The 25,180-nt window shown below is 50.6% G+C and overlaps 1 protein-coding gene across 3 annotated transcripts; it reads right to left on the reverse strand.

The window, feature by feature from the left end:
• Positions 1 to 440: 440 nt before the first annotated feature.
• On the reverse strand, positions 441 to 23,119 carry WNT5A (Wnt family member 5A). 3 transcript variants are annotated; one of them, XM_006741137.3, is made up of 5 exons: positions 21,780 to 23,119; positions 15,713 to 15,846; positions 14,233 to 14,483; positions 9,273 to 9,565; positions 441 to 5,615 (listed from the first exon to the last, which is right to left on the reverse strand). In XM_006741137.3, the coding sequence occupies exons 1-5, from the start codon at positions 21,783 to 21,785 to the stop codon at positions 5,157 to 5,159; spliced, it is 1,143 nt and encodes a 380-aa protein (XP_006741200.1). In that variant the 5' UTR covers positions 21,786 to 23,119; the 3' UTR covers positions 441 to 5,156. The 3 variants fall into 3 exon arrangements, with proteins under 3 accessions (XP_006741200.1, XP_030892374.1, XP_006741201.1); XM_031036514.2 differs by lacking the exon at positions 21,780 to 23,119 and adding an exon at positions 17,882 to 17,937; XM_006741138.2 differs by lacking the exon at positions 21,780 to 23,119 and adding an exon at positions 16,255 to 16,314.
• Between the last annotated feature and the right edge of the window lie 2,061 nt (positions 23,120 to 25,180).

A 25,180-nucleotide genomic window follows, 5' to 3' on the forward strand; every position in this document is an offset into this window, starting at 1 on the left:
GCCCTACGGAAGACACTGCATCTCCATTTCTATACAGGAAAACTTACAAAGGACTTTTCTGGCTCATTAGTCAATTCAGGCAAGTCAACAGTCCCCCATTGTACTTAGCCTGTATTCCTTAAGAGCTCAGGACCTGAGTCCCTCCATCTAAAGCTGTGGTTCTCAGCTGGGGGTAGTTTTGCTCCCTGGGGCACATTCTGCAATGTCTGAGGACATTGTTGGTTGTCACGAATTGGGGGAGGTACTGCTGGCATCTAGTGGTTAGAGGCCAGGGATGTTGCTAAACCTCCATCACACAGGAGACACTCCCACAATAAAGAATTAACCCAGCCCCAAATGCCAACAGTGCTGAGGTTTTAAACACCTGGCTCGAAACCATGCAACATGCAAAAAGCAACCAGCAGAATGTTTCAGGTGATTCAGTCTGTTTATTTTGAACATTATTTCCCCTCTCCCCTCAAATCCTAGTCTTTCTTCTCTTGCCCTGGCATTTTGTCATAATGTCACGTGTCACTGTGCTCAATTCCGACACTGAGTAATAATCTCCTAACATGACCCTTACGTTAGCAGCAGCAGAATGAATTAGAAATAAAGATGAGCATCAAGGAAAACAAAAAGGAGCATTAAAATACAAAGTAAACCCTCAAAGTTCGACCAAAATATCATGCACATGCGTGAAACGTGAATTCTTTCTGGAGGCCCTAAGCCATCATCGTGCTCTGTGCCCGCATCCAGCTCTGATGGCCATGGACACAATCTCTAGCTAAACACACACGTGACTGCGCCAATTTCATAAAATGATTTTAATAGAAAAGTACAAGGTATGAACAAAAATAAATAATCTTTATCTCAATTCTAGCCCAGCAATTGTACACTGCATATAAAACTGATCTAAGCGGCAATTTCCCTCATTTCTTTTTTGCTTTTGAAATACTGAGACAGCATTTGAATGAAATGTTCTAAATTCAAATCGATACATTTTTTGCTTTAAAAAAAATACCAACCTTTAATCATTCTACATCCATTTTTTTAAGTTGGCTAACAAGATGATGTTTCACTAAAATAAAATATCATCCAATCATCAGGTTTAAGTGTAAAGTTTGTGCAAACAGGTAAATTAGAAGATTCATTTCCTAAGTTTTAATTCCTACATTGCCAAATGTTTCCTGTATTAAAAACTCATTTCATCGTCTTATTTTCAAAATACGGCCTCTGGTTTTCCCCATTCCATAGAGGGGAGACTAAAAAATACTTTTTTTAAAAAAAAATAAATATTTTAAAAGTATACTTTACAGTGATAATGCGGTATCTCCGACCTATGCCTTGGTGCGTATTTGCATTACATACAGGCTTCAAGTTATAAGTACCTTTTTATCCATCTCTATTTATATTATGCTCCACTCAGTCTTTGGGGACTATTTTTGCTAATGATCTCTTGGAGTCAGCCAGTACCAGTCTCTCATTTGGAGCCCTTATCCTGCTAGAGCGTCATATTTGATAATTCCACTGGCTTGAATAACGTTTTGCAAAAACAAATTGAAAACTGGTATTAGCAAAATTGTATGAGAAAAGGGTTTTGGAGAGGCTACTAAACCAGTCTCAGGAGGTCAGCAGCTCGAAGAACTGAACAGATAAACCGGACTAAAACTTTTCAGTCTTCCTATTCCTTTAGCCCATAATTACTATTTTGAACATGGCTCTGTTTGCCACTGCCTATATATAAATTTTTTGTTAATTTTCCTGTATTGGGAAGATCTTGAATGCACTCCAGGATGAGAAGGGAAAATATGCTGACGCTCCTAAATGAAGTATATGTTTTTGCAATAAAGAACACTGGTCAATATACAACTGAGGAAAAACTGAAACAGATGTGAGTCCTAGAACCACAAGCGTTTGAATTTGCCCAGAAATGCTATTTTAAACACTCTATATGTTGGTCTACTGTTTTTTTGTGGAATAATGCATTCTTGGCATCCTTAAAAGGTTTCAATATGTTACAAGGTTATCCGGAAAGAAAAAAGCAAAGGGCTAACGTATCACTCTGTGAGGGGCTGGCCAGATTTCGGTGTCCATTTTCAGAAAGCACAAGAACTCATATTAATTGCACTTAACACAACGAACCTTTAGTTTCCAATGAGTTTCATTCTCTGCAGACTGAGGCTTGCTTTTCATAGAACTACTTTCAAAGGGGCATAGAGACAATCCGTCCATAGTAACTTCAAACAGATGCAGTGGTAAACACAAATACACTTTTGGACCAAAATACTGGTCTTGGATAAAAGCGTGTGCCTTTTCAGTTCTTCTCTGAGATGTTACAACAGCAACACGCTCTAAAACAATTAAGTTACATGCATAATGCTAAAAGAATGTGAGCAATCCTATAACCAGCTTTAAGCCATCTGCTAGCTTTCTTTTCTTTTCTTTTTTTTTTTTTTTTGAGGAACACATATAGGAAAGAGAATTCCCCTTTTGTTCCGTTACATATAGAAATCTTTTGAAGCTCCCGAAGTTTGGTTTTGGTAAAACTCTCTACTCTTCTATTATTCTGACGTGTAGCCATTCTAAACTATCCCTCATGGTTTCTCAAAAAACCTTCACATGAAGTATCTGAAGGACAATTGAAACCACTTACCAATATACAAGTAATGTTTTATTTTATATTCTATCTTCCATTTGGCATAAGCCTTTCGATGTTTGTTTTTTAAACCAGTGAAATATACAAATCACGCAAGACAGAAATATGTACATTAAAAGTACAGAATAAAGGCCATAGAAGATATACATAATATCTGAATGACAAGTAGAATATCTTACATTAAATAGTTTCTTTTAAAAACTAGGATTGTTAAACTCAACTCTCTTCATAAACATGAATCACTAAAAAGGAACAAAATCTGGTTTAGCAAATAAAAAAATTACTTCATGGTTTTTGTATAATAAAAACCAAAAAAGTGACATTTTAAACTAATTAGTGCTTTTCAATTTCAAGATCTTTTGCTTGCAATTCACTGCAACTGAGGGGACGAGAATATCTTCGTGCAATAAATTAAAGAGCCACAGGTGGCAGAGGTGATTATGAAGGCCACTGAGCCTAGGAGGGTTGCAGGAGATGTGTAGCTTTCCAAACTTCTAAAACAGCATAAGTCTGAGATAAGAACACATTTGATGGCACTTTTAGGAAAGAGGTGTCCTTTGCTTTAAAAAAAAAAATTTTTTTTTTAACTAGCTATGTTTTGTCGTGAGCTCGATTTTCCTTACGGACTCAAACAGGTCCTACCAGATCTAAGAAGCACCAGTTTCCACTCTGCAAAACGAACCAAGGAAATGGAAATGTAGACAATGCTTCTGAGTTTTGAGCGTCTCTTGGTTTCCACGTCTATGACAAACGAGTAATGCCCTTTCTGGAAAGTGTACAGAAATGGAGGTTGGAGAGAAGGGGATGGCGCAGGGACGATAAAAGAAATCTTCAAACCAACATGCATTAGCAGTAAGACCTTCCAGATTCCTCAGAAACAAGGCTGCTTTGTGATGCTCCAGGTGTGATCGATCGCTTCAGGGCTGCAGCCCAAGCTCAACTCGGAAACCTTCTGGAAAAATCCCAGTTGGATTGCAATGAAGGATAACAATGCTCTAGAGGGAGAAATAACCCCAGAGTAAACTATAAGTCACTGGCTGCACTGAGATATAACTATATTTATATTTATATATAGATGTGTGTGTATATATATATATGTTATGTACAAAAGACTTTTGAGATATCAGGCACCATTAAACCACACCCCCCTTATAAATGCAACTGTTCAAGTACACTAGGAACAGTCTTAGGGTACCCCTGCAGTATAATAGGAAAAGCTGGAGTGGATAGTCTACACACAGGATCACAAGAGTGAAAGCTGCAACACCTCTGGGAACTCCATTAGCCATGTAATGTCATTAAAACATATAAAACTACTGCTCCTCAAAATAAAAGTTTTAGGGGAAAAAATCCCTAAGTAGCAAACTGTTTCCCAAGTGGAGCTTGTAATGTTTCATTTCCTGTCCCACAATCAAAGGGGACCCAGTGGAGCTGCCTTTTGGCCAGCATCACATCACAGCAGGGCCAGGAGGAATCAGAGAGGACTTGGGGTCAAGCCCGAGGGCCGATTTCACTTTTTCCCCTTCACACAGGGTTTCTGCTCTGGTGCAGCCCTGACCTGCACGCAGTTACCTTGTTGTCTGGGCTGAGGATCTGTGAATGGCATTCATTTATTATTTTCATCATTATCATTTATTAACCAAGCATCCCTAAGAAAATTACAGTATATTTTTCTTTTTATATTCAATCCAACCTCCCTGCTTCTCTCCAAACAAAATGGCTAGTACCCAGAATCATTCAGGGATCCTTTTCCAATCTGACAACCTAATTCCTGTAACAGCATCAAATCAGTATCTCGATACAGGCATTTTTAAGGTTTTTTTTTTTTTTTAACTTCCGAGGCTTTCCTCCCTGTTCCCTAAGTTTCAGTAGCTACCAGTACAGGACCCTCTGCAGATGGAACATTTCAGAAAAATGAGACAAATGATACATCTCTGAGGGATGTGAGATTCTCGCTGTTACTTTTTAAATTACCATTTTGAAAATGTTTCAGGCTGGCAGCCCCTAGGGAAGGGGGGGGTCTCATTTCGTGTTTGTTTCTCCAGACCTCTCCACTTTCCCCAGAGCATTTACAATTCATTTTGGTCACAGAAGCTGAATCGTGCATAGAGTTGTACCACCCCCTTCCAGCTGGATGCTACCTGTCCTATATTTGACCCCATAGTTGAGAAAAAGAAAACATCTTTCCTTTCCCTTCTAGATGTGCACACAGCTAAGGGTACATGTAAATCCCCCCTCATCCTATACCATCAAAAGAAGTCTTGTCTTACCTTTTCAAAGATGCACAAAATAAATATCTGTCTTGGTTCCCACCCCCCCCTGTTATTGCCAAATAATAATTATAATATTAATAATAAACCACAGAGTTCTTAGATGGGAACAGAAAAAAAAAAAGGTTCCGGTTGCAATGATGGGGGGGAATAAAACAATATTAAAAGAGAAAAACCAGAATCACTGTACTTTCTATAAATAAATGGGTCCTGGGGGCGGGGCTGGGTGACGGGCGGGCGGCGGGCGCCCGCTATTTGCACACAAACTGGTCCACGATCTCCGTGCACTTCTTGCACTTGACGTAGCAGCACCAGTGGAACTTGCAGTGGCAGCGCTCCGTCTGCACGGTCTTGAACTGGTCGTAGCCGCGGCCGCAGCACATGAGCTCGCAGCCGTCCATGCCCTCCGACGTCTTGTTGCACAGGCGGCCCTGCGTGCCCAGCGAGCCCGTGCTCTCGTTGCGCACGCAGTAGTCGGGGCTGGGGTCGATGTAGACCAGGTCCTGCGTGGTGGGCGAGTTGAAGCGGCTGTTGACCTGCACCAGCTTGCCCCGGCTGTTGAGACGCATGGCCGCCGCGCTGTCGTACTTCTCCTTCAGGGCGTCACCCACCTTGCGGAAGTCGGCCAGCTGCAGCCAGCACGTCTTGAGGCTACACGAGCCCGACACGCCGTGGCACTTGCAGGCCACATCGGCCAGGTTGTACACCGTCTGTGGGGAGATGGGACAGTCAGTGTACCCACTCGAGGAGGAGCACGCTGGTGGAAGGTATGTTCCCAAAGCTCCCCTCCCCCTTCCCCGTGGAGCCGCGGTCCCCAGCTCCGCCAGGCCCGGCCTAGTTCCTCCTCATCCTGCGCTACCAGAAGGCTGGTGTTGCCTTCTTTAAAAAGTCTACAAGATAAATAGGCTCTTAGCCCCTCATTAGTACATATCACGGTGAGCAACAACCAGCTTTTAAATGGGAACAGGAAAATGTTCTTTTTTCCCAGGAAAATGTTACAGCAACTAATAGGTCTTGAACGCTCATCCCAGAGATTATTCACAATTCCTCGCCTTCATTACCTGGATTAATCCCCTCAGCCAGCCTATGAGGGTAGTGCTAATATCATGCCCATTTCACAGAGAGGAAAAGTGAGGCCCATAGAGTTCTTACCCAGCCACTGGAACGTAGGGGTGCCAGGATTTGAACCCAGGCAGTTGGGCTCCAAGCTCGTGCTTGGTGACTTGCCCATGGGCACCCAGCTGCTAAGCAGGAGGGTGGGGAAGGGGGCCAGCCCAGATGGGATCAGGGTTCAAATCGTAGTCACTGTTATTACTGCGGTGTGCCAGGCACTGTCATCATAGCCTTTATACTATTTATCTCACTGAATCCTCCCAAATAACATTATAATGGGTTAGATGATGGCACATGGCACAGAGAGGGTAAGTGGCCTGCACAGGCTACACAGCTAGAATGTGGGGAAACCAGGCCTGGATCTCAGGCAGTCTCCCTCCTGGGTCCTGCACAATCCCTAACCCTTCCCCACACTGCCTAAGATAAGAGCACCCACACCAGACCTAGGCGGATGTGAGTTTTGTCCTAACTCTGCCCCTGAATTCAGGCAACTGGCTTCACCTCTCAGAGCCTCCTCTTCCTATCTGGGAAGAGGAACTGTAATGGTATGAACCTCGCAATACTGTTATAAGGATAGAGTGAGGGGATGCAATCAAAGTGTCTGGCATACAGGATGCAATCAGTGAATCTGCTCTTTCTCCAGAGTGATGAGCCCATGGCATCTGGGTGCTGGTCCTGGGCTCTCACTGGGTCACTGTGGCCTCCCAGTAGCAGCGCCCACTGGCCTTGGCCTCACAGCACTGTGCCCAGCAGTCTGGGAGGCGGTGGCTGCCTATTTATAGTCGCCACTGCCCACAGCCCCTGTGCCAGTCACCCTGCAGAGTCGGAGTGGTGCTGGCAAGCTGCAGGGGGACTGTCAGGAACCTGGAGGCTGGAGTGAGCTAGAAGGCTCCTTCCACCCAGAACAGCTCCCTTCATCCTAGAAGGATTCATAAGGGGTTTTAAAAAGGGGGGGGGCAAAATGTACTCCCCTGGCATAAAGAGTTTCAGGCACTCAGCTAATGTGTGGAAGGGTTTTGCAAATGTATTTAACCTTTGCTCCCCTTTGAGGAAAATAAAAAGCTAATGCCCCAAGGTGATTCTAATATGATTTCCTGGCACAGTGTCCAAATTTCCTCCTCCCTACCCCCACTGTCCTGGAGAAAAACTGTCTTCTATGTAACTTCATCTGCCAGGATCCAAGGGCAGCTCACTGCTCAAGTTATAAAACCTACAAAAAGAATTCACTCACTATTTAAAAATGTAGATGTTAAATGACATTCTAATATTAAAGGTGCTTTTCCAACTCTCCAAAACCCCCTCTTTCCACTTGGAAATCCCGTGACCTTCTCTCCTTGCTTGCTAAGCCCCTGATCACTTCTCTTCCTGAGAAAAGTCAAAGAAATCCCCTCCATGGATGGAAGTACCAAATATGGGCACAATGGGGCCCAGAAGAGTCAAGCACATCTCTGTCCTGGAGGCACGTCTGGTCTGAGGCCCTGTATGCTCAGAGTAATGGGATGTGCCCCCTGTGAGGACAGGGGCAAGCTTTATGGGCTCCCACAGAGAGTGGGGCTGACATGCCCATTATGTGGCCTTGGTCAGCTGCAGTGGGGAGAGACAGCAATGGGAGGCTTGAGAAAGGAGAGGCCACACTCCCTCTGGGCACCACAGGCAAAAATCTGCCGAGTTTAATCCTTCCCCAACACCACCACATGCTTAAGTGAGAAGCTAGGTTAGCTGGAATTATCTAGATAATCTTTGACTTCTCTGTCCCCTACTTCATAATGTCTAACAATTATGATTTATCGAGCACTTACTAAAGGCGGACACTAAACTCAGCCCTTTTGACTGAACCATGTGAAACTCTTATTTTACTGGTCAGAGATAGTCAAGCATTGGTAACTTCGTATGGATCCACCTCCTATATGATCCCAGTTAGTCCTCACATAACCCCAAGTGATAGTTCATGCCATGGCCATCCAACAGATGTGGAAATGTGGAAACTGAGGCTCATACACAGAAAGGAACAGAACTGGATCTTAATCTAGATTTCTTTAATTCCAAAACTGATAGCCCTTAACCCCTGAGCTGTGACGCATGAGTTTAATAAAAACGTGCCTGGACTTGTATCTCAATCCATCAATTTTCCCCCATGGCCATGAAGTGGTTCTCTAGGGCCTCAGTTTCCCAAGCTTTACAAATGAGGGTGTGTGGTTAGAGGGTTCTAAGGCTCCTCCCAGTCCTCTATATTTTACTCTGTGATTATCTTCCCTTTTCCTCACCCCAAAATACAGAAGAGTGAAATCTCTGACCAGAAAGTTCCTGGCACCTACCTTGGGTTCTGTGAAAAAATAATGACCCTGGTTTTCAATGCTGCCAAAGTTAAGAAAAGTTTCACCCCTTCATTTTAAAGCAGCCATAAAGTGCCATGTGTTTAACCGCAGGAAAAAAAGGGTCTTTTTAACTATTGTGGAGAAGCTTCCCACCAGGGGAAGGAAAGAGTGGACCCAGAAGGCTGGTGAGGGCTTGCAAAGCTGGTCTCTCTGGGTACTTCTGAGTGGCCCTCTCTTCTATCCAGAGCCACCCTCTATTGGCCTGATGGGCAGCCCTATAAAACTCCACACTCCTAAAAATGCTGTAGTTTTCCTAGAAAAGCTCTTTAAACAAAACAAAACAAAACCCTCAATCTGTCAGGCCTGCTATCTAATGCCATGAGGGGAGGCAAGGAGAAAGCAAGGGAGGGAAAAGCTAAGTCCTGGAAGCTGAGCTGAGGACTTTCTCCACTGGGCACCTACCAGGGTAAAGAAATCCCTCTCCCACATTTAAGCCCAACCACAAACATGTTCTGGGGAGGAGGGCGAACTTTATTCACATTTTTATTTCTGAGCTGGGCTGGGCAATTGCACTGGGGACTAATTAAAAAGGCAGAGAAAGCTCTTTCTCAGGCAACTGGAGGAGCACCTTTGCTGGAGGGGGCCAGGGCAGGATGATTCACCTCCAGGAGGCCTTTCTGGGGCATGCACCCCTCTCCAGAGAGGCCTAGGTGTAGGTGGGGCAGGAGGAAGGGAAGGAGACAGACAGGGGAGCAGAGAGGGAGAAAAAGCGACCTGAGACAGAGCCAGAATCAGAAAGGGTAGGGGCCGGATGCCTAGGAGTGGGGGTGGGGGGAGGGCAGGTACACCTGGAAGGCGGCGCTAGGGGGCACCGAGGGCCGGAGAGACGGCTGCCGGCCGCCGAGCCTGGGGACCCGAGCGGGGCGGGGCGGGACTCACCCTGCGGCCGGCCTCGTTGTTGTGCAAGTTCATGAGGATGCGCGCGCTCTCGTACGAGCCCTTGGCGTGGATGCGCTCCCGCTCGCGCGCGTCCACGAACTCCTTGGCGAAGCGGTAGCCGTAGTCGATGTTGTCCCCGCAGCCGCCCCACAGCCAGTCCCGCGGCAGGTCCTTGGGGCGCGCGGCGCGGCTGCAGCCGCAGGTGGACAGCTCGCCCTCGCGGCACGCGCGGCTCATGGCGTTCACCACCCCCGCGGCGCTCACCGCGTACGTGAAGGCCGTCTCGCGGCTGCCTGCGGGCGGGACGCGGGGGGTCACCGGGCGCCTGCTCGGCTCTGAGGACGCCCCCCCGGAGCCCCACCCCTTCCCTCCCATCCAGCGGCCCCGGGGCACCCACCGGGGCAGAGGGGGCCCGGGGCGCCCCCAGCCCTAACACACCGGGGCGGCCCCCACCCCCAGGGAAGGCCAGGAGAGCCGCCCCAACACGTGGCAGCAGCAAGTGACAGACCCCCGCCCGAGGTCTTTGCTGGGACACTGAAGAGCCAGCTCGGGCAGCGCTGCGTTGGTTTTTCCCTCCAGCCCCTGAAAATCCTGGAAACTTACTTCCCAAAATGCACATGAAAGAAGTCATTGAGGGAGAACAAAATGTGGGGAGACTTCCTTACACTTATTTTAAGGTTTGGTGTCATTTTCATTTTGAGTTACCTCCAGCGGGAGCACAGAATTTGCTAGGCTTAGAGCCTCTGAAAGTCTTAGGCCCTGGGACCCAGAGGCCCTCCTCCTGGGGCCTGGCTCCCCCTGCTCCATCACAAAGCAGCATGGTGCCTGCCAGTCTCAGGACAAGGCTCTTGACATCCCCAAAGGACATTTCTAAACCTGTTTCTAGAGTATTATAGTGAAACTTGCCTCTTCTTAAATCCCAAGTCAATTGGCCTGATACTTCTCATTCAGGAAAATGGAGGTCTATTTTTAAAACAAACAGCCTGCTGTCTTTTATGCTACTTCTGCAAACCCTCCCCCCACCCCCATAGCCTTTGCCTCAAAGTGTTAGAATAAATAGCAAGAAGGAAGAAACCACAATCTGAGGGGAAAAGAAAAGTCTTCCCCTTCTCAAAAGCTGTAAAGGCTACTTCCCTGTACAACACTGACAGAGGAGTCCCATTTGTCAGGAGGCAAATGGAGGCAATCATAGACTACCTCAATTCCCACTTGTACATGGAGACGTTTCCATGTGTAACAAGAAGCCACTTAATAAAAATGTAGTGGTACCAGAGAGAAAGGGTTAACACCCTGCCCACTGAAGCTGGACCTGAGGGGTGTACTGGGGGGCGGGGGGGGAGGCTCACTTTCTTCAACTATAAAATAAGGGCATTGAACTAGATGCCTAGGAGAAAAAAAGGCTGATTTTGGCGCTGAAATCCCTGTACCAGCATAAGTTTCTCCCACACTTAAAGAGCTTGCTAACAATCTTTTTGGGGGGGGGATGGGGGGAGGTGGTACAGCAGAAGAACAGATGACAACAGGATTCAGCCCCAACTAGAAGGGTCCGTCTGAGGAGCATGGCTATGCCAATTCCAGGATCCAGCAGGCTGCGCTTTCTGGAACTTGAGCTCCACACTTCAATCCACAGATATCTGTGATTCCTCCTTCCAGGAATGGCCAAGGTTCCTGGTTACCACAGATCTTCTCTCCCACAATTTAAAAAATGAATAATTTGAGTGGTGTGTTGGTGGTTGGCAGGAGGATCCAGGAAGTTCCTAAGGGGTGTTACATCTATCTAGCTCAAATGAGAGAGGCAGGGCACATCAGGGAGTGGAGAGAAATGAGGTGAGCAGATAGTTTCTAGGGAGTTATTTGAGGATTAACACTGATAGTATAGAAGAAGTTGTGGCCCTGGATGGGAGACTTGTAGAATAAGGCAGGAGCTAGAGGAAGATAGATCAAGAGTCCTGTGGAGATACATAAACATAAGGCACTGTCCTGGGAGTAGACAGTGCATAAAAGGGCTTTTATACAAAACACAATAATACCACTTTTTTCACGGGTCTACCTTGAGCATTTCCTTTTTTCGCCCTGGCACCCAAACCTGGTCGAAATCTCTTAAGCTCATTGGTCACTGAAGGGAAAAACGTCAGTTTGAAAAGTGCTCTTTGGCTGATAGCCTATGGACACAGCCATCCCAGATGGAACACTGCTGGTTTAGTTCGGTTTCCCTCCCTGTGAGATCTACATCTCTTCGGACCCTCGCACCCCTTAAAAATGGAGCCTTTCTTATATATCTTTTCACAGTGTGGAGACAAAGAAGAGACGGGAGACAAAAGCTGGAGGAAAGGGTAGCGTGATGAAAAATGAGAAAGTTTCCAAAATGAAGAGTGGGCCCTTCACTGGCCAATTGTGTTCATACAGTGCCTCCCAGGCAACTGGCACCCTAGAAAAATGAGTCAAAGAGGGATGGAAGTGGCAGCCTGAGTTTCTCAGACACTGGCCCCATCACAGGGTCAGATTCTCACGGACACGAATTGCTCTCCATGTCCCTGGTTGTACTAAGTGCTCTGGAGTGGGTGCGCGCACACACACACACACACACACACACCCCCACACCCTGCAGCATCAAAGGTGTCTTAAATTTTCCCTTAGCTCCTTCTCTTCAAACAGACTCATAAATAGAAAAGTGAAAGCCAAGTAAATTTCCCACTGTTGGGGTTGGGTCCATGTGCCCCTTCCACAAAAATCTATTCTGGTTTTTCTTCCCTCCATCTCTTTTTTAAATAAATAGAAGAGAAGGCCCCAGCAGTGTTCCACCGAAAGCCCAGCAGCAGCTTCCTGCATTAAGATCCCAGGAACCTGGGGGGCTTTGGGCAAAGGAGGATGGGGTGTGCTCTCAGATGCCCAGGACATCAGCTAACTTGATGGCAGGATCTAGCAGGGCGCCCTCGGAGGCTGCCAGGAAGTTCTACTCCCGCCCACTTGCCACCAACCCAGATAGGAGTACCACACAGCTGAGGACCAGACAGTGTATTTGCAAGGGACAATCAACTATAAGCCTTTGTACCAAAGGTTCTGCTTGTTCCCTGAGGAAGCAGGCTCTTTGAATCTTGGACCACATTTTAAATAAATCTCCAGCAGAACTCAAATCCACTTAGCAAATGATAGCTTATTCTGAACATTTTGGCCCAACACAGGCTACATAGGAAGACGAGAAGAGGATCTTAAATCAAAGCCCTGTTCCAGTGACGACACAGAAAAACCATTCCAATTGCTGTTTTGCTTCCTGGTTACTATCAAAAATGCACGGCTTTTGCAAACTCACACACATGTGAAAAAGTGCTCCCAGAGTTTGAGAGGAAGGCAGTTTAGGGGGAATATATATAAGGCAACGCTGACAACTTACCATTCTGATCCAGCTAAAACAAACCAACAAACAAACCAGTTGTGAGCTTACTCGCAATATGACAATGCAGAAGAGAATCTCCACCACCCCAGTTAACTACAGAGGGCCGTCCACGTTCAGGGCAAGCTCCTGTGTTCCTGCCGCTTAACTCCTAGATTCAGATCCCAGTATATACATTAGCACATTTTAATCATTAACAGGAAGGACAAAGCCCTATGAAACTGCAGGCGGAGAGCTGCAGACCATTTTGCCATTCAGTTAGAGGAATGGCTTCCAGTCCTTGTATTATTTTAGTATATGAAGTCGCTGGGCTCAAACATCCACTGACAACTCTTTTTTGTTCTCAATGAATGCACTTTTCAGGGTTTTTAAAAAAGCATTTTATCCATCCGTGACGGATATTAAGCCAACTTTTTTATCTTCAGTCAGTCTAAACAGTTAATTGCTTTGATAAATGGCTTCTTATTTTAGGAATCACCGCGGTCATATTAATTATAAGGGCTTATTTGCGTAATACCAAATGGACCTAAAATATTCACACTAGAAAACACATACAGGATCACATCTGTCAGACAGTATCCCATGCTATTCAGCCAAACCAGAGGCAAACTGAGTTTCCAAATTCTTTGCCTTTAGCCCCATTTTTTTTTTAAGATTTTATTTATTTATTTGAGAGAGAGAATGAGAGACAGAGAGCATGAGAGAGAGGAAGGTCAGAGGAAGAAGCAGACCCCCTGACGAGCAGGGAGCCCGATGCGGGACTCGATCCTGGGACTCCAGGATCATGACCTGAGCCGAAGGCAGTCGCTTAACCAACTGAGCCACCCAGGCGCCCGCCTTTAGCCCCATTTTAATGCCGCCTCCTCCCTGCATGCAATACCAAGTTCAACGATACGTTTAACATAAAGAATCTGACTGTGAGCAATACATTTAAGACTTTTTTTTAAGTTTCTAGCATGTGCTTTTGTATCAATTGCCAAAATCGCAACGTAAATTGGATCACTTCTAATTAAAATTCTTTCTGGGACTAAAAATAAAGCTTCGAACATATATATCTCTATAGCCTCAGGAAATATCTATATTAGGAAAATTAAAACCTTATTCACTTCCAGCATAGCCAGCATTCGAAAGATGACAGTATTTAGTTTGATGCGTGGGCCATTTGAATTGTGGCTTAAGAGACTTCTAACCGTTCAAAGAGTTTTGAAGTTTAAAAGGATATAAATGACTCATCTTTCCTCACCTCCTTTTGAGAAACCAACATAAGCGTTCTGCTTCTCTTCCAAACAGAAGGCGTTTTAGAAAAAAAAAAAAAAATGCAGCGTTCAGAAAAATGAAGGTGTCTCTGATGCTTCCCTTCCGATTTGGCTAAAGGAGTGAGCGCCTCCAAACTTATTATCATCAAGGTGTGGGAACCGGCATTAAAGCCCACAGAAGTAGTGACCAACACTCCCCCGCCCTCGTCCTGCTGGAAGATTCCCTCCTTAGCAAGCTCCCAAGTGCATAGGGAAACCCTTCTGCAGGAGAAGGCTTGGTTTGTATTTAAACATCTGTTACGCAGTGTCCTACCTATCTGCATGACCCGGCCGAACACAGAGGTGTTGTCCACGGTGCTGCAGTTCCACCGCCGATGCCGGAATTGATACTGGCACTCCTTGATGCCCGTCTTCGCGCCTTCTCCAATGTACTGCATGTGGTCTTGGTACAAGTGGCACAGTTTCTTCTGTCCTTGAGAAAGTCCTGCCAGCTGGCTGCAGAGAGGCTGCGCTCCTATGATATATACTTCTGACATCTGAACGGGGTTATTCATACCTAGCGACCTAGAAAGGGTGTGTGTGGGGGGGGGGAGATGTGCATTCAAGATTTACGTGAACTCTTGAGGTAGGCCCCCTGAACGCATGTCAGCGAGACAGAGTTTTCAGCACACAGATGCATTTTCTCTCCAGCTTGTCCTCATGACAAAGTAGAAGGGCTTCATAAAACTCCTCTGTTCAAACTGTGCTCAGAAAACGGAGGTATTGTGTGGTCCCCACCCCGCCATCTGGCTCCTCAGTTAGGTTTTCACTCTGTTCCTTGCCCTCCTTGCCATCTACCTGGTGTTTCTGAAATGCGCTCAGAAAAGGGGGAGATGGCGGTTTGGGGGACAGGCCTCTGACATTAGAGAAATTGACTCACTTTGCCCCACAAATTGGACGGATCTGCCTTGAAAGCGTATGAATGCCCAAAGTAGACACAACTAGACACGGGGTGGAGGAGATAGCAGCTCCCTCTGGCCGATGGAAGAACAGGGACACAAGTCGAGGGACTGAAGAAAATTCACCATGTTCTGGACATTTTAAAAGGGCCCCTTATGTGATTGTGAAAGACCCAAGACAGGGTATCCAGTGAATACAAGTCATGTTTGACAGTCAGAAAAAACACTGTTCATTTACAGGGAAAAAATATCCAGAACGCCGTCAAAATTAATCCTCTGGATATACTGCAGTCTATCTACAAGGCCCCTAACCAGAGAGAAACGCTCATTTAGGGACGTTTGACTACTTCATGTTCACCTCCTTTTGATCAAATTTCAAGCCCCAATACTTCCCCACTTGGAGTGTAGCTGTCTTCCTAGAACACTCTGCCTACCTCAGACCCTGAAGGTTAATAACCTCAAGTGACAGAAAATAAAAGCTGGAACTCACTTTTACTACCTAGAGGTGACAAAAGTAAATTTTATAGATAGGCTTACAATTATTAGAGAAGTGAATTTCGGTCCCCTTTTATTACATGATGTACTACAAGCAGACATCTGAACAAGGGCCTCATAGAAAAAGGTGCAGATTTATAGGGTCCCATTCCCTACGGAGCTAAAGATTAAGTTTGACGATATTAACAAGTTAAAAGAAAATTCTGATTTCCAGATATATAAACAAAATACATTATACACGTATATACCAGATAAAGGCACTCAAACTCACAATTCAGCTTTAAATACTGTAGCATCGTACCCATAATCTTTAAAAAAAATAAAAATAAAACAAGGAATATGTACTTAGAAGGAACTTACCACCAAGAATTGGCTTCTATTACAACCTGGGCGAAGGAGAAAAATATGGCCAAAGCCATTAGGAAGAACTTGGAAGACATTGCACTTCCAGCCGTCCCCAAAGCAACTCCTGGGCTTAATATTCCAATCGACTTCTGGAGAGGGAAGAAAGGAGCAGATGTTTATTGCCTCTCAGATAATTGTCAAGCATACAAGTTTAAACAACGGAAGCATCCGGGGTCTCTTAAGTTTACTGTTGATTGACTGCGCTTCTCCTCCGTGAGTTTTTTGATGGCAAGATACAGGCAGTTTCTTTTTCCAAATTAATCCACCCACGCAACCTCACCAGGAAATCTGATTTCGCTGGGATCCTGCGCGCGGGGCACGCCAGCGATTACAAACATGTCTCAATGCTGTTGAGTCAAAGCCCCGGTGCCAAGCGCTGCCTCTGTACTGCTTGTTCGCTTCCCGCACCCCCTCGCTCCCCTCTAGTCCGCGCTGTGCTGGGTCCCTCCTCGGGAATTCACTCGGGAACCCGCAGCCACCCTCGTCCGCTCCCCGACCTGGGCCGAGCAACAAGTGGAGCCGGAATTAATTCCATGGACGAGGAGCGCGAAGGCGAGCGGAGCACGCCGCCGGCGGCTGCGGAGGAGGCGGGGTGGCCGGCGCGGGGGTGGGGGGTGGGGGTGGGGGCAGGACGCGGGAGGGAAGGGCAGGGGGTGGGGGGCGAGGCCCCGGGGAGCGGCGTGCGCGAGAGTGCCCAGCTGGGAAATGCAGCTCGGAATTAACAGCGTATGTTTCCTAATCAGTTTACAGGCCGCTTTGAGGGAAGCCACTTCCAGAGGGGGAAGGGCAGCCTGGATTTCCTTAGGACACTGTTCAACCGGATTGGAGTGGGGAGGAGATGGGGGGCACTGGGGATAACGGGGAGAGAGCTCTGCTCTCTCAACCAAGGAAACCGGAAAAACAGTGCCCCCTCCCCTGCCTGCAGCCTCCTTCTGCAACTCAAGTGTACCCCCGAGAAGGGGACAAGGGATAGTACCCCTGAGGGAAGAAGGGAGTCCGGGTCCCTCTGTCCTCCCTTCCCTGCCCTCCCACAAATTCTGATTTTTCATTTCACTCTCCTTCCCGCCCCCCTTCTGTCCCGACTCCTGACAGCTGCCACGGAGAAAGAGGAAAGGACGCCAAGGGGGACTCCAGTTTCCTTTGGTCTCGGTCTGGGGTTGTCGGCCACTTCGCCATCGCGGCCCTGTGAGTCTGGCCTTAGAACACCTCCACCCCACCCTCCAGCCCGATTCAGACTCGGTTCGGTAAGTTCCGAACGGTGAGAGTGCAGGGCGAGGCCACAGCCGGTGCGAGTGAGCCCTCGGCGGGGCCAGAGATGCGCTGGCTCCCGCGCCGCGGCGGAGCCCCTGGATTCCAGGGCGCAGAGGGCCCCGGCGGCGAAGGTTCCCGTCGTGAAGAATTTCGCGGGCAGGGGGCGGCCTTGGAAGCTTTCGCGGCCGTTCCTCCCCACTGGTGACTTCTCCACCTGTAGGCGGCGGGGGCGCGAGACAGTGGCGCGTGCGGGTGGGAGGAGCGGCTTTCCAAAATCCCCTTTTACGTTTCTGATAAGTGTAACCCGGCTGTGCTGCACCACCCGCAGCCCCCGAGGGAGCCCCTTCCTCGGGAAAGCAAAGGTGAGCCTCCTCAAGGCGGCCGAAGGGCCTGGAACGTGAGCCGTCAAAGGGACAGAGAGGACCTAGGCAGCCCTGGAAAAGCGAGGGGGCCCAGGAGCGTGCCAAGGTTTTTCTATGCCCGCCGTCCTTTTGACCAGGACAGCTCGGGGCTTCTCCAAGAGGAAATGCTTATGTGGTCCCCGGTGCCCGCTAACCGGGGCTCTGAGCCCTTGGCCCACTCATTGTCCAAACGCCGCAAAGCTAGGGGCGCATCCCGGAGAATAGAAACCTGGGGTTTCCCCAGCCTAGGAGAGAGAAGGCTCCGTCTCCCTCCCCACCCCCGCCCGAAGTGTCAAGTTTCCTCCAGGGGAGGGGGTGGGCTGCGAGGTCTAACGTCGCGCGCGGCCCAGGCTGCAAAATCGCCTCTCCCCCTCCGCGGCCAAGGCCGCGCGCGCACACACACTCACAACACACCCATGCACATTCACACACTCAAACGCGTTCACAGACACACAAGCACCGACGTGCTTACGAGACGCCCGCGGAGATGGCTGCTGGCCGCGCGCACTTTCCGAGCTTCCCGACGGGCGGGGCGAGCGGGGCGGGGCACAGGCAGCAGAGAAATTGATAACAGATTCGGCGGATTACAGCGGATCTCTTTGTTAGAGGCGAAGCCACACAAACCGAACCGACTTTGGGACCGATGACCCCGGGGAGAGTCCGCCCGTTCCTAACTGGGAGTGGGTCACTGGGTCTTCGAGACTCAGGTCTCCCCAGCTCCAGACTGGGGGCAGGCCAGAGGTGTCCCAAAGGGGATCCGGCAGGAGAGCCCTGCGAGTCGCGTCTCCACTTAACCCCGCGTGCTTGCCCGGAAACAGCTTGGCCCTCTTCCCGCTCCAACCCCCGTGCAACCCCCAGAAAGGCCCCCACAAGTTTGAAGGACTGAAAGAACCCACAGCGAACTCACTAATAAATACATCGACTCTGTAGGGTAAACACCCCTGCCTGTTTACCAAGAGATCTGATCCGAAAAGACAGTACGAAATGAGACCTCTCCGGAGACGGTCACGCCAGGGGTAAAACAAAAGTTCTGGGCGGAGGCTGAGTTTACTAAAGAACGGGCTAAATGTTTTCGAACACTTTCAGGGCCATGAGAAGCCCACTTACGTAAGAATCCTCAGAATCTGTTCTAGCATGCGATGGGGTAGAGGATTGCGGGCACTTGAGAGGTTCTAGCGCAGGGGAGGGCTGAGGTGGGGGTAGGGCATTCGTGCGCCCCAGTTTCCAAAGCCAGAGCAGCTCAACGCAGTGATGCTTATTCTGTCTTTCTAAAGCCTCCGCATTGGATTGAAGGTGTTCCTAAACCTTCTTTATCCACTGGGGTGCAGGCTGGGGGTGATGAGGGATGGGAGAGAGGAAATCATCACTCTGGTTAGAGGCGGTTCCCCAGCCACAGAGAGCTTCCGAGAGGGCGCCCAGCACCCAAGTCCTCAGCCCCGCGGCCCCTAAAGAGAAATTCCGCAAAGGCCGGAAGAAGATTCTCGACTCTCACCCACGGGCGCTACCTCATTCGGTCTGGGCATCCCTTTCCACTAGGTTTTTTGCGTCCAGGGTCCCCCAAGTCTGGGAGAATGGAAATGAAGGGGGAGACCAGCTAGGAGTCAGAAATGAGTTTGACCTGGGCTCGCGGTGGCTAAAAAGATAAGAAACTTCAAGAATCCTTGCTCTTGGTAGGAAATAAACTTTGTTTTCCCCACTGTGATCTCTCCCTAAAGGAGAGAAACAGAAAACTAAGGGAGATAAAAGGCTGCACCACAAAGTTGGGACGTCCCGCCCCAGGAAGTGCCAAGAGAGAAGCGGGAGCGGATTAGGATGAGCCTGGTGAGGCCCACAGGAGGTCCTCTTTGGGGGAGCGGACAAGGACCTAGGACTCCCCTAAGCCTCTAGCCTGGGCTCAGGGGGACCGAGGCCACCCCTCACTGTCTTGCGTCCACACCGCTGCATTTGTGTTGTGTGTGTTGGGGGCGGGGGTGTGGGGAAGCCCGAGAGAGAAGGTGGAGGGAGCTTCTTGAGACTAAATCAGTGCAAGGACTGCCCTGGCTCAGGACTGAACAGCAAGTCCGAGAACAAGGAGTCTCCAAAAGAAGAGCGGTGGCCAAGCCCGGTTCTGTTCTCTGTCTCCCCACTTCCATCCCAGGACAAGTCTCTTCAGACTTCAAGACTCTCTTTCTCTCTCTCTCACATCACTTACACCTTCTTACACCGGTTAACCTCCAAGCACAGGCTATCAACTTTATCAGAGGAAGAGCAGAGTGAAGGAGAAATAAAATTAAAGATCAGTTCAACCCCCACACTGCAGAGGCAGTTTCAACTCCACTTTTTAATAGACGAAGACATGGAAGCCGAGAAGGAGAAAGCAACACTTGGCTCCCACGTACAGCACGGGTGAGAGCGCCAAGGCCCTACCCTAGGCCTCCTAGGGCCGACGCTCCTGTTCCTGCGCCCTGGGGAGGAGGTAAACCCTTCCTCCTCTCCCCCGAAGCCCCGTTTGCTGGATCGGACCCCTGGCCCCTTCCGTACTGCGGCGACCACGCAGAGCAGCTTGTCCTCTGGGGGCCTCTGAGGGGCCCTCGCGAGAGAGGAGGACCTGGTGGTCGGGAAGGCCGAGCCGAGCCAGAGGTGGGAGGGAGAGAAGAGCAGCTGACTGCCCACCGCAAGGAACAGACTCCCAGGCGTCCTACCTCAAGGCGGCCAACAGGGGGCAGCCGGCACCGCACTGCGAGGATAAAAAGGCAGCGGGAAGAGCTGAGCTCGGTGCGCACGGTGCTAACCCCTTATGCACCGGGGCGCTCCGGTGAGGAAACGGAAAGGCCAGGGACTCTCGGGCCAGTCCTCCTGGGGAACGTCCTCCTTTGTGGGGCCCGGCGGGATTAAGGCTAGCTAGTAAGCCCAAGACGAGAACAACTGATCTTTTACTCCCCTCGCCCCCCACACGCAGGGCACAGATCTACACACTCGGACACAGCTTCCACAGCGTCTCCACAGCTTGCGCACTCTCAGCATTGCCCCCTCTAAACTCCCCTGGCAGAGACTGTCTAGAAACGAAATCTCCCTATCAGGCTGGAGCAGCAGTGAATCTTGGCGGGAGGGCAGGGGCTGGGGAGGTGTGATCCCACCCCTGGCTCCAAGTGACTTCCAAACAGCGGGTTGTCCATTTAAAAACGGGAGAGGAGAAGGGGCCCCGATGACAAACTGGACTTGGAAAGTAAAACAAGGCCCCGGGGTCTCCAGATTTGGGGTTCTTTCTAAAACTTTTGGGGGGGGGGAGGACAAGCGGGAATTTGTTTGCTTTAGGAAACGTCTTATTTTCTAGAAAAGCAAAATGGGAGAGGATCAAGAAAAGTGGAAATAAGGAGCGAAGCTTGGAGGACAGACAGAGGAGAAGTTGTTTGGAAAATAAGTTATATTGCAGGAAGAAATGTTAACTTTTCGCAAAAGTGAACTCCCGGTGACCCTCGCAGTGTGTGACTCGGCTTTAACATACAACTGACAATTAAAACAAACAAGAGTTCACAAACTGCCCCCCTCCCTCTCTCCCAAAGCGGAGGCCCAAATGTTTCCCAAAGGACAAGGCAGATTCCGCGCAGGGGGCCGGGGCGCGCTTTCCCAGCGGACGGGATTAGAGCCACCACTGCCAACACTCCCCGCCCCCATCACCGCGGCAAAGTGCCGGGGCTCACCCAGTGGCGGCTAATAATGCTACTAACGCAACCCGGCTCCCGCGCCGGGGTGCGCGCTGGCCCCCCACAAGGCACTCTTAAAGGCACACGGGCCTGCAGCGCTGGGATTCCCTGGCCGGGACGAGCCTGCAGCAACCTGGCCTCCCGCAGCAGAGGACGAGGGAAGAGGGGGCGGTGCACTGCTCTGGGGTGTCGGCTCCTAGTCCTGCTGCTGGGTCTCCCAACCAAGGAGTCCTCATCCCCTTTCTGAGCCCCGGCCACACACCCTCTTGGTGCCCGCGCAGTGGGCGCTTCGTAAATATTTGTTGAATTGAATCATTAGCCTGTTTCTGAAATATACATAGTAAATTACACTGGTGTTTCTCAGGGCAAAAAGAAAGTCTTCAGTGAACCGCTCTCAGTTCTTCTGCCCTGGCTCATCCTCACTTTTTCTCCAAAGTCTAAAAGGTTTGCAGAACTTTTTGTGGGACGGGAAGTCTCCCGGGAGACAGAGGCAGTGTGCGAAGGGGGGCGGGTGGGTGAAGGGGTAGGGGTCCCTGCCAGCTACGCAGGAGTTCCAGCTTCTGGAGGCAGTAGAAGAAATGGAGGGATAGGAAGAGGTGTGTGTGTTGGGGGGGGGGGTCATTTAGCTTCCAAAAGAAAAAAAGAAAAAAAAAAGTGGCGAGCGTCGGCAGCGCACAGTACACCTACCTTCATGGCGAGGGGGAGGGGACGCGGCCGCCGGGAGGAAGTCGCCACCAGAGCAAGGGCAGCCGAGGAATCCGAGCGGAGCGGCCGGGTTAAGCCTGGGGGGACGATCCGGCGCAGAGCTTCGGGCTCCTCCTGGGCGAGTCCGGCAGGCGCAGGAAATCGGTGGCGAAGTGGTCACTGGCGCCCGAGTCCGAGGGCCCGAGCCGGAGCAGCACCGGGATGCGCCCGGGAACCGAGGGGGCGCCGAAGCCCGCCAGCCGGCAGCAACAGCAAAGCCGGGCCGGCGCGCAACAAGGGAGCCGCGGGTCCGGCGAGGGCGTGCAGGCGACTGTTCCGCGGCGAGGCGCTCCCTCTCCAACGTCCATCAGCGACGGCGGTAATTAGGGCTTTCCAACCCCAAATGTGGGCGTGATTGTGCAAAAGACTTTACAACAAATAATAAAAAAAAAAAAAATTCTTCACAAGAGGGTGAAAAAAATGCCCCACTACTCAACTCTGGCCCGGGGCGGGGGCGGGGGCGATCCGCGCGCCCAGGTGCCCCCAGTTCATTCACACCACGGATTCTGCAAACTCCCGGCGGCTCACGCCTCCTGATCTCCAGCTCCCTCCTCTCCCAAGTCTGTGGCCGAAACGTCTGCTTCCAGGCGCTGATCCTGCGGCCGCGAGTGTGTGGACGTCTGTGTACACACACAGACACACACCCACCCCCCACCCCCCCCACACACACACACTGAAGCTTTGGGGCCACAGAACAATCAGGCGCGCATGGCTTTTTCTCCGGGAGATGCCGCTGAAAATGCACAAGTCGCCATCCGGACTACAAGAGTCAGCACCAACTTTTGTCCTTTCATTTTAGGGTTTGGCAAAAAGGGGGCGCAAGTTGGGTAAAAGTTGTCCCTCGAACGCTCTGCGCGGCAGTTTCGGGGGCGATGGGCGATTGCCCCAGGGGAGACACTGGCTCCCCCCCTCCCCACTCCCTTCTTTCTCTCTTCGGGTTAATCCCCGTCTTTTCCCCGCCTTCCCTAGGCGAAGGGCGAAGAGGGGCGAGGGCACCGCGGGCGTAGGGCTGGGGAGGGGCGAGGGCCAGGGGCTCCGCGGCGGCTGTTCAGCTCCGGCGGTCCATGGCCGGCGCGGCTGCCCACCTCCTCGTTTGGCGCCGGGGCCCGAGGGGCGGGCGAGCTAGCAGGCGGGCGGCGGGCGGTCGGGGGCACGGCGCGGCGGCGGCGGAGGTGGCGGGAGGAGCTCGCTCGGCGGCGGCCGCACCGAACCGGACTCTGGGCGGCGGAGGCGGCACCTTGGAGCTTGCAGCAGCCTTCCACGCGATCCTGTGCCCCGCAGACAGACTGACCCACCGCAGGGACCGCGACCCCCCCCACCCACCCCCGGCCCTCCTAGCCAACTGCCTCACTCTCGCTCCCTCTCTCCGGACTCCTCTTTCCCCTGCTGTTCTCAGAGGGGGAAAAAAAAAAATTTTTTTTTTTTTTTTTTTAAGTTGCAGAACCAAAGGCGGCTGGAAAGAGAGAGGGAAGGGGGGAGAAAGGAAAGAAAAAACTCAACTTCGCCTATGCGCATGCGTGGTGAGGCCGGCCTATGACAAACTCCGCAGGATTTTAAAGCCGTACCACGACTGGGGTGCAGGGGGGGTGGAATACGCTCCCTGTTGGAGCCCCCTTTTCTGGGCTCCCCATCCCCCAGGCATCTGCTGAAAGAGAGAGGTCCACTCCGCAGCGGCTGCCTGCCCACCGCCCGGCTGTCTGCGATCTTCCAAAGCCGCCGACCCTCGGGAGGCTGAACCCCAACTTCCCGGTCTGGACCCCTTGGCTCTCCTGTCCCGGGCCGCTCCCACTGGGGCTGCAGGGGGCCTGCTGCCCTAGCACGAAATCTCTGGGAGGACCTCCTCCCCATTCTTACCCCTGAGGGAGGGTCCCTAAGCCCCCGGGCTGGAGAACAGGGTAGACGCACACATCCTGCATCGCCCCAGTGTAGTAGATTTGGGCACTGGGGCGCGCGATTCAGCCTCTGGCTGCGACCCAGCGCACCCGGACGCGACGTGTGGTGCTGCCGGGTGGATCTAGGCGGGTGTCCTCAGGTGAGAAGCTTGCAAAGTTCGGCAAAACCGGATTCCAGGCACTGGAACTTTTAGACGCTTGCGGACACCTGTGGTTGTCCCTGTAGGGACGCGGTTGGTAGATGTGTGCCCCCGAAGTCCAGCATGCCAGGGGCGCCACCCCCAAACCATACTTCACACCGGAGCACAGTTCTTGTTCTCAGTCTTCCCCATCCTCTAGACATCCCAGGTGGAAGACACACACACACACACACACTCACACACTCACACACACGGTATTCAATTTCCACATCCAGCAGCATGCACTTGACCTTAAGGCGAAAACTCCGCAACCTGGGTTCGTGGGGTGGTGGTGGCTGTTTTGTTTTGTTCTTCCATCCCCAACTCCCACCGTCGGCTGACCACTCGTGCAGGGAAAGGCTCCTGAGACTCTGTCCCACCCTTCGCAGCCCCTTCCTGGACCTTACTTGTCTCAGCTGACGGGACCCCTCCCCAGTCCTGGCCTCCTTTTGCTAGGCACACCAAAATGGCAGTGTGGGCTTCCCAGGAACTGCAAGAGATGCCGGTTCTCCCTCTGGCCTTGCTTTCTTTAGCCAGGGGTGCAGGAAGCCTTAAGGAGGGGGAGCCCAAGGACATGAAAGCTCCTCTTGAGACATCTCCCCTTTATCTCCTGAGTCCCCTGTCCCCTCACATTCTTTAGGGCTTGACCACTTAACAATGACCTGTGGGCATTTTCCAGTTTTCCAATCTAGTCTGACATCTGACAGTTCGAGGGGAGGGTCTAAACATGAGGAGTCTGTCCTGGGAGAACAGCCCCTTGGCCGGGCCCCTCCCCAGTTCCCTCTCTCCCTTTTTGGTTTTGACCTGCATCTGTCTCCTGGGCAGGCAACCCGGATGCCCAGAGGCAGTGATTCAGCCCACCCAGTACGCATGTGAAGACACTGGGAAGCGGCAGGACATGAGTTGTTCAAAAATGGAGCTCTCAAAGGGTGCTAAAATCACTCCATGCCTGAGTGTCCCTGAGTCCATATAGATGATCTTATTGCTAAAGAAAAAGGGCCATTTACTTGCTCCCAACCCTACGGCCTGTCCAGAAACACTGGCTACCCAACAAAAAACTTTTTCTAAAACTTGCTAAATTCTGAACTATCTGGATTATTGCCTGCTTTTCCCCAGTTGCCTTTGCTTATGTAGACACCAGCCCCAGTAGTTTTTTTGTCTTTTCTCTAGAGGAAGGTGGTGTTAGGTAGTGGTTGAAGGCAGACTCTGAAGTTCCAACCCTCCTGGGCTACTTTCTAGCTGTCAAATCTTGGACAAGTCATTTAGCCTCTCA

The sequence above is a fragment of the Leptonychotes weddellii genome, chromosome 1, assembly GCF_054177405.1.
Source record: "Leptonychotes weddellii isolate Sample4059 chromosome 1, ASM5417740v2, whole genome shotgun sequence".
NCBI classification, from domain to species: Eukaryota; Metazoa; Chordata; class Mammalia; order Carnivora; family Phocidae; genus Leptonychotes; species Leptonychotes weddellii.